At 34.5% G+C, this 9,547-nt stretch overlaps 1 protein-coding gene across 6 annotated transcripts; it reads right to left on the bottom strand.

Annotated features, from left to right (window-relative positions):
* Window positions 1-352: 352 nt before the first annotated feature.
* On the bottom strand, window positions 353-9,234 carry LOC128194017 (methionine aminopeptidase 2B-like). Of its 6 annotated transcripts, none has more exons than XR_008245274.1 (5): window positions 7,770-8,164; window positions 4,968-5,041; window positions 1,801-1,937; window positions 895-931; window positions 353-810 (listed from the first exon to the last, which is right to left on the bottom strand). XR_008245274.1 is itself a non-coding variant. In XM_052868447.1 (4 exons), the coding sequence occupies exons 2-4, from the start codon at window positions 1,925-1,927 to the stop codon at window positions 699-701; spliced, it is 276 nt and encodes a 91-aa protein (XP_052724407.1). In that variant the 5' UTR covers window positions 1,928-1,969; window positions 8,743-9,234; the 3' UTR covers window positions 353-698. The 6 variants fall into 6 exon arrangements, 3 of the variants coding, with proteins under 3 accessions (XP_052724407.1, XP_052724406.1, XP_052724405.1); XR_008245273.1 differs by lacking the exon at window positions 4,968-5,041 and adding an exon at window positions 8,743-9,066 and having other exon boundaries at window positions 642-810; window positions 7,770-8,099; XM_052868447.1 differs by lacking the exons at window positions 4,968-5,041; window positions 7,770-8,164 and adding an exon at window positions 8,743-9,234 and having other exon boundaries at window positions 1,801-1,969.
* Between the last annotated feature and the right edge of the window lie 313 nt (window positions 9,235-9,547).

Genomic DNA, 9,547 nt, shown 5'->3' with positions numbered 1-9,547 from the left:
ACAACCACTATCACGCCGCCTCACTAACACGACCGAATGAAGGATGAGCTCGACGGACAACCGTGACGACAGAGACAATGCGCCTGAGGAGATGATTCGCAGGGAGAGGGAAATAGGCTTTCGTCGACGAGCTTGAAATGGGAGAGGGAAATCAGAAGTTTTGGTTTTAATTCACCCTCAAACATACCGACAGCCTAGGACCCTCGGTTTTTAAAATCACCAGTTTATTACCGAGGGCCTAAGGACCTTCGGTAATACTATAATTGACCGTCGGTAAATTACTTTTACCGAAGGGCGTGAGGCCGTCTGTAAATACCCTTCGGTAAACCAACAATTTCTTGTAGTGAGTTCTGCTCAAGCTGCTATAGTGTTGTGCATTCCTGTTTTGTTATTTTCAAGACTTTGGGAGGAGTATAGGTAGTCAACAAAATAAGCATCTACATAATACCATGTTAAAATGTTGTCAATTTTTATATTGCAAAACTTAGATACTTTCTGTTTCAAATGTGGTTAATTAACAACAAAAGAAAAACTTTAGCTAGACAATATTCTTCCTCTGTTTTTTTTTCCTTTTCAAAGTAGCAACACGTCAAACAAAAAAGAAAAAACAATGGTAATACAGTTCATTTTACTCATAAATTCAAATCAATTTTGCAAGCAAAAATGTCAGATATTGCTGAAATTTATTCATCATCAACTTACTCATCTTTGTATTGATGAATTTCACCTTCAGGGAAATCTCCAGATGGAAATAGGTCAATAACAGAAATTGATGGTGGATCAGTTCGTTCTAAGAGTTCTTTCTTTTTCCTGATCATCCAAAACAAATCAGAAATTCAGAAAAATTTCACCATCATGAGAACAAAGCATTAATGACAGAATTCAAGTCCTCACTTGCTTCTAGTTTTCTTCTTTTTCTTCTTTGAAACTTCTGTCAAAAGAGAAAGTGATTCAACATTAACAACAACACCATAAAATATATCAGATATAATATAATCCAAAAGTAAAGCATCACCAAGACGGTTTATGTTCCTCACTGATATGATTAAGTTGGATGATATGGAACCTATGTTTTCATGTGTTGTTGATCATGAAATCATGATCTTTCAAGGTGACATATTGTTTCTGTTGTAACAATATGTGTGACAGCATCAAATTCAATCAAGTTAATTCGCTTGAAAACTCATTTGTGGAAATCAAGTCGGTCATAAGTTTAAAGACAAGTGTATACAAGAATGGTATTCACATCGCTTTAATAGTATATGTAGTTTACATTTCATTTAGGTATTTGTTTTTCAAATTATTTCAATCAAATTCTGAGTATAAGCTGTTTGAATAAAAAAAAAGTTAGTTTACACATGTTTGTGAGCTTTCTTGAGGCGTATTTTTTTTATGACACAATATTTTAGTTGGACCATGAAAAATAAGTTACAGAAGCATTAAAATAACTGTATTTTACATTTTTTGTGTTGTACAAGTGTACATCACAATAACAATGCAACCATTAAAAAACAAATCCTCTAATTGTAATTTGAGAAAAAATGGTATATTTAATAAAAGGAATTACAACCGATTAGAATATATGTGAAATAAATCCTGCTGTATGAGACAAATGTATTCATTTCTTACATGCAAAAGAATATTTTTAATGTTGAACTTTAAAAGATTTGGCATAAATAAACTGAGTTACTGAGAAAATAAATGAAATATGGATTCATATCTTACAACACTCAGACTATAAACATGTAATGTGGCAATTAAATAATTTAAATTAGGTGATTCATTTTGCATAATTACTACCTTTACTGTCACCTCCTTCTTTTGGAGACAATAGAGGAAGGTCACCAACTCTTTCTACAAGACTTTGAAGCTCTAAGGCTCCATTTTCTTCTTGCAAGTTGTTCAATTGAGAATTTTCCTCCGCCATGAAAGAAAAGCTGCATGCTCAATAAAATTGAAATGGTCAATTCTACAAAACAACCAAACTTCAATAACAGAAAGAGTGGTCCATCCTGTCCAGTAAGTTCAATGTCAAAATCTAGCTTAGGATATATCAAAAGTCAACAATTCATACCTCCAAGGTACAACAAAGAGATATAAGTTACAAAGTATGGAAAGAAATGACTATATTGAATACAAGAAACCATTATAAAATTTATTGAACTCTGTGAGACCTCGGAAAAATTAACCCATGATTATACTGTCTAATCTGTTATTAATGCACTGCTGAGTCACCTGGCTGCTTCCATAAATGCACCGCACCACACATCCAGTGCATTAAAAATGCACTTTGCACTGCATGCACGAGCGCCACGTGTCACGTTAGAAGTTCCAGAAGTCAGAAGTGCGAGTGCAGGTGTCAGCAGAGGAGACACTCGTTCGTTGGGCGTGGAAATTGACAAAACTGAGTTTCGAAAAACTCTCTCTCACCTGCACGCACTCTTCTTCTTCCTCAGAACCCAACCTTTCATTTTCTCTAACTTCTCTCTAGAACCAGTTCACCTTCTCTCTATTGTAACTCATCATCTCCTTCTCTGATCACGTTTCAGAACCGTTGAAACACCCCTAGAGACGTGAGGGTCATTCTGGACCGAATAGAATTTGGATCGGAACTGGTAAGTTCTCGTCGCTAACCGTTCGTCCATTTGGTTTCATGCAAACCCTAGTTCTGGTTGCATGCATGGCTTATGGGTCTGAGTTGTTCTGATTTCTGGTGTTTTAGATTAAGTGGAAATTGTTGAGCGAAACCTGAGGGTAGAACACTGTTAGAGGAAGCGCTAAACCTTGCTTTTTGGGAGTACACTGCTATCCAGGTAAGGGAAGCTTAATAATTTAGTTTATACGTAGATGATTGTGTGCAAGCATGATGAAAATAGAATGTATGAAATGTATGCTGTGTTGAGTATGCCTGAACGATCGCTGTTATGCATGAATGAATATGGTATGTGTTGGTTGATACGTATGAATTGGATAATGGATGATTATTGTATAGTATGATTTATTAATATGAATTCTATATAGTATGTGAATTAAATGATGAATCGGAAATTATAAGATTATGAATCGTATGAGAAATGTTGAGTTTAGATGAAGATGAAAATCTGAATATAATGATTCTATCATATGATAAAATACGTTCGTCATCGTACGGTCTTATATCGTTCGGTTTCTAGTCAATTGCTTAAAAAGGAATTCTTTTATTTGAAAAGAGTTCTGAAATTGAACGAGCGTCCCATGAAACACTATGTTGAGCGTTCGGCTCAGCCTAGTGGTAAATCTTGTAAATTAAATTAATTTATTATCCCTTATACCAAGCGTTCGTCTTAAGTAGCGCTCGGTCTTACACCAAGCGTTCGTTCTAAATAGCGCTCGATCTTATATCTAGCGTTCGTCCTAAGAAGTGTACGGTCTTATACCGAACGCTCGTCCATACCTTTGATTTCAGAACGTACGTAAATATCGTTCGTCTCAAATTATCAGTAAATGAATATTCGCTTTCGGTCATTGACTGGCAGTCGATCCTGTTAAACAAATTGTCCTCAGGATAACTAAATAATCGTCTTTTTGTATCTTTATCCATTTGAATTTGGTCTAAAGTTTTTGGACCTAGATTATCCTGAAACAATTATGTTATATCTCTAAGAGTCAGTTCACTCAACTGATTCTAGTTGAAGTCACGTTCGTCATGTAAAATGCGTCAGCTTTATTCTTTTCGAAAAGAAGATCTTTCGGTCTCACTCTTGACGTTCGTCCTCGTTATGTAGAGGATTGAACGCTCGTCTTTTTATGGAAGTGGAACATAGAATGAAAATGTAAATAAAGGAAGTATTAAGATGTGAGAACACTATAAGAATTGAAAGTATGATTGTGGTATTTGAACGAGCGTTCCATGAGGAAACGACTCTTATATATATTGAATATTAAACTTGGTAAAGTATGACTGTGGATAAGTTAAGACTCGCTATCCATCCTGATGTTCTGTGAGTACTATCTTCATGTAGAGGAAGTATGTCATGTGTGGGAACGGCAGGAGGTCCTTAGTCCATAAGTTAACATGGGCGACGTAAGAACGGACTGACCTCGAGTGGCAGCTGTTTGGTGTATCCCAGTTACTACATCACTCGGGTGTAAGGACGCTTGTAACTACACAAATTCATACAGTCCGGACGGTTGGTCTAGTATTTATATATATATATATATATATATATATATATATATATATGTTGGATGATGTTATATGTTGAGTTATGTGTTTGAATGATTTGAAATGTTAGTATATGTGTTGACGTATGAATTAAATTACTTAAGCTTACCCTTTCGTTTTTCCTTATGTTGTCATCTTGTCTATGTACGTTCGTCCTGTCATTGCAATGATCATCCGTGTGGATGTGAGCAGATGGAGGAGCGTCACTTGAAGAAGTGCTAGAAGAAGAAAATTTGGAAGACGCAAATCTGGTGGAAGTGAAAGTTAAAGCCGAGCCTTAGAGCGCTCGCGTGTTTCTATTGTTAGTTTGTTAGACCGTTCGTCTCTGAACTCCTGTCTTTCTCGCGTTCGTTTATTTCTGTATGTTAAGCCGTTCGGCTTTTGACGTTCGTTCTGATTTGTAAAGACTGCACTGTTTTATTGGTTTAATGTAATTAATTCTGATTATGGTAATTACTATATTTTGGGATGTTACAAACTCTACCAAAGGGAAGCCACAGATGAAATTCCACTAAAGAAATGTCCATGCTAGTGATATATTTAAATTAGAATAAATAAATTTAACCAGCCATGTATAGTAAATCAAATGAAACAGCAAATGATTAGGGGTGGGCAAACTGTACTATTTGCACTGCACTATAAATCTATTACAATTAACTATAAAATAGTTTTAAAAAACTGAACTGAACTAAAAAATAGTTCAAAAAAACTGAACTAAACTATTTTTTAGTTCAGTTAACTACAAAACAGTTCAGTTAACTACAGGGCAAACTGATTTTCTTTTTGTTTTTTTTTTCTAACAGAGAACTCCACACCAGCAACTCCCTCCAAGACGACCTGCATGTACATATGGTTGAGATAATTTCGTGAATAACTCTAATATGTAATGCTCCAACTGTAGTAACTTTTTGCAGCTTTTGCATCATGAATGTGTAATAAATAATTTTAAGTCCTTTGAAATGCAGGGAGGATAGATTTAATAAGTGGAACAAGGATTGCTCAGTCAATTTCAGTGTTGCAAAAACTAATGATGTTCCTTATCTATGTATATTACAATTTACTTCATGTTTTCTATTAATTAGCAGTTCAAGAAAAATTTCATTTCGATTCCCTTTTGTTTCTTCCTTTCGATCTGTTGAGTGCAGTAGGAATTGCAGATAGAACAGGATCAAATCTCAACATAACATGACAATGGCAGAAAATTGTTTACTTAATTATCCATCAATAACACTAAGCTTAAATAAATCCTTAAACTTAATTACCTTTGTCCTTAAATCATACTTTAATTACAATCTTAACCTTTTAATGTAAGTCTAATACGTTTTATAATATAACTATACAAATTATTACAAACACAAGACCAAATCCATCTACTTTAACCTAAAATTAAGAATCCAACACAAGAATAAAAATTAGAATATCAAACACTAATCTCTAGCAAATCTCATTTTGACCTGTTCATTCTTTTTCTGCAATCTATCAATCAAAATTTTCCATGAAAATCCATTCTAGAAGTATTTGGTGTGAGGGTTTCTACCGTTTCTGACATTCACGTCACTACATTAATTAAGAATTCAATCAAACAAAAGGAAAATTTATCTAAATGATGATGATGATGATATAGGGTCTGAAAAAAAAATTCAATGGTCATCTTTGCCATAAGTTATAAGCTGTGTTGAATTGATTGAGATATCAACAATTGTTCAAAATATATATTATCAACAATTGTTGAGAAAGAATAGAGGGAAATATGTTTGAATTTCGCTCTACATTGTTAAAGAAGCAAATTCATAAATGTCTGTGTTCTGATGTTAACTATGACAAAAGTTCTACATGCATCAGATCCTAATTAAGAAACATATAAATTTGAAGGAGCATTCAACAAGCATAATTTAACTTTTCAAAAAAATTACCAAGCACAATTATATTAATAATGTAGCAACTACATAACCAACTGGAATTCTAAAGATTGATATTCATCTTTAGCAACTGTGTAACCAACAGACACATTAAAGACTTGACTCAACTACAACTGTTTTTACATTCATAACGACCATCATCACACGTACAGGAACGACAAATTAAATTTTACTTTTGATAAGTTCAGTTTTCATATAAATGACCAAAAAAAAAAACAAATCTTCAACAATAAGCAAATAAATTTCATTGTCATTGTCTAAGTAGACAATATAATAATAAATGAAGAACAAAACAAGCACAATGATGCAAAAAACCTAGTGACTATTTACTGAAGCTAAGCCTCTCTATTAGAGAGAACTCACTGCCGATGGAGTTCTGTGTCTTACACCCAGCCACTAGGGGATTTGCACTACCTCTCAGTATGGACAAGTAAGCAAGAGGCCTACACTAGGGGATTTCATGCCTCCCTACACTTTTGTAACTTTTCTGTTATAACGGATTTTTGTTTCACCATATAGAGAAAACTTTTATCTCAGAAAAGAAAGACTGATACAATTAATCTGATATACCATATAGAGAAAACTTTTATCTCAAAAAAGAAAGACTGATACAATTAATCTGATACATGACTTTTGTTAAGAAGGATTTTTGTATCACCATATAGACTGATACAGGACTGATACAATTAATCTGGTGGCTAATCACCAATGTTGTCCTTTCCTTTCGGAATCAAAATTTTATGAGTTGAGATGAAAAGGGTTCAACATATATTAAAATTCAAACATATTGTATGTCTGAGTCAACAGTGTTTTAAATATGATCTAGCTTGTTCCAACTGAAGAAAAAAAAACATGGGAGTTACGTGGAGTGTTCTTCTACAGTATCACCATTATTTGAGCAGAGAGAATGTTTAAAATATGAACAAAGCATGAAGTTGAAGAAAGAGTATAAAGGCAAGTGTTGGAACAAAAGATATAGAGCAAAAGACTATAACAACATCATTGAAACCATATTGAACTGCAGGCATAAAGTCAAAATCAACATTATCAAAATTGGAAGCAAAAATAACATTCAAATCATCATAAACAACATCATTAAAAGAAGAAGCATCAGCTAAAATATTAGAATCATGAACAATAATAGCTGACATGCTATCATGTTTTTCACTCCAATCTGCAGTTCGAGAGGATTCTTCTGCTTGCCTCAACCAAACTTCTTAGGAACACGATTATAATGAAGGAATCGTTATGTGATGACTGAGATGATTTGGTAGCAAACAACCACATGTAATATCCAAAAAAGGGTCTCACATAACTAGTTGAAAATTCAAAGAACTCAACTATTTTCCTTAGGGTTAAGAGACACAATCCATAAAGTAAGAAGTACCAACATTATATTGCACCATAAACACCTTAAATTCATCAATCAAGCAGAAAAATAAGCACAAAAAATGAAAAGAGACAATAAAAATGGCGAAAAGAAGAAACCCCACAACATTAAAATTTCATAAATCATAGGTTTAAGGAAAATGCAGACTAAGGCGGCAGCACATAGAGGCAAAGACAACACAGACAGGTAGAGACAACATAGAGAGGCAGAGGCAAAAAGTGACAAGCTGGAACACAATAATCAAATCACTACTTACCTCGACGGTCGGTATGGTAGTGAACAAGACAGGCCCCTCGACAATCGATACAACAACAACGACAAGGGTCAGAGCAGGGTCACCGTTGGAACTCTCCTTTATCGACAGAGTCACCGTGGCAGCGGTCGCGCGTGGGCTAGGGCAGAGTCACCGTGGGTTTTCGTTGAAGCTCTCTTTCGACGACAACGGTGGGCAGCGATTGGGTCACGATAGGATTTGCGACGAGCCTTCAACGGCGCGAGCCTTCAACGGCGCGAGCCTTAAACGGCGCGGGCCTTCAACGGCGACGAGCGTGCGAACCTTCCACGGGAGCCTTCAACCATAGAAATACTGAAAAAAGAATGTAATGAGATAGGAGAAATTTTTGATCGCAAACCTATACCATAGTACATAGTACATTACAGTTAACTGTATTAAAAATAAAATAAGTTCAGTATATTTAAAGTGAATTGTTAAACAGTTAATTAGGTTCTAACAAAAATAGTTTAAGTTTTTTTTAAGTATAAAAGAATACAGATAACTATAGTTTATAATTGTGAAGTAAACTGTGCCCAGCCCTACAAATGATCAAATAAACCCTCAAGTTTACGACTTTCATCTAACCTAAACGTTGAACAAGAAGGTACAAATACATCAGAGGAAATTCCAAATTTCTCCGGAAATAACCATAACTATGACCACAATGACTATGATCAACGAATTACACACAGAAATTGAAGCATGTAAAACTAAGTGCATGCTAACTACCTCCAGCAACACCCATAAGTATGACCACTACGACTACCACCAACGAAATTTTAAAGAGAGTGGAACATGTAAAATGTAAAATTAAGCACGCAAACATCCCAAGCAAAAGTAGATTGAAAATTGCAGAGTGGTTGATCAATGATCGATTTCATGGGACAAATAGTAGAAATAGGAGAAAGCATACACAAGGGTAATATCGATAAAAATAATTGAGACAAAATATTACCTAAGCTGGTCAACTTTGGCACAATAGCTTTGCTGCTTTCTGATAAGTAACGAAATCGGAGAAATTAAGCCAATAACGAACACAAAAGTAGATGCCGAAGTGAATCCCTACATTAGGTGAGTTTACTTTAGTTTCTCACACCAAACGACTATGGTGGCTGCCGTTTTGTGGTTTAAAATTTTTTTCCTACATTAGGGGTTTTAATTTAAGATTTTAATTAGGAATTAATAATTATTTTTAATTATTTAATGACTATACAACCTGCTTTTCAATTTTGTAGTTGAAAATTGAAATTAGAGATCAATTTAAAGTATGTCGAGAATTGAAACCAAAAGTTTGAATTCTTTACTATGGTCTTGATCTTGACTTGAAAAAGGGTTGCATGTTGAGGATTTAATCTTTTAGGAGCGCTTTCTGTTTACACCTTAGATAACCTCAATTCTAAGGCATATCAATATTTGTCTTGTATTTTGAGTCATAATATTCCTAAGTGTTTTATGTAACATCCCAATTATATACGTCATGCATATATAATAAAGACGTCATCATGCATAATATGGGAAAGCAGTCAAGAGTTAATCAAGGATTACAGTCATCCTTAGAATAGTGCGAAATTTCCGACTAGAGTATTAGAATTTCTCCCTGGAATTTATGGGACAATTAAAAATTTAAACACTCAAAATTTCTTCCAAATAATACGAGTCCTCGGAAAAAAACTAGCACATCTAAGCTGCAGCACTGTCGTCTCCATCAAGAGCTGTTTCCAAAGTATCCTCCCCGTCATTTGCTCCCATCCAAGTGGATG

The sequence above is a fragment of the Vigna angularis genome, chromosome 9 (genome assembly GCF_016808095.1).
Source record: "Vigna angularis cultivar LongXiaoDou No.4 chromosome 9, ASM1680809v1, whole genome shotgun sequence".
NCBI lineage: Eukaryota > Viridiplantae > Streptophyta > Magnoliopsida > Fabales > Fabaceae > Vigna > Vigna angularis.
This window is presented reverse-complemented; position numbering and strand designations above follow the sequence as displayed.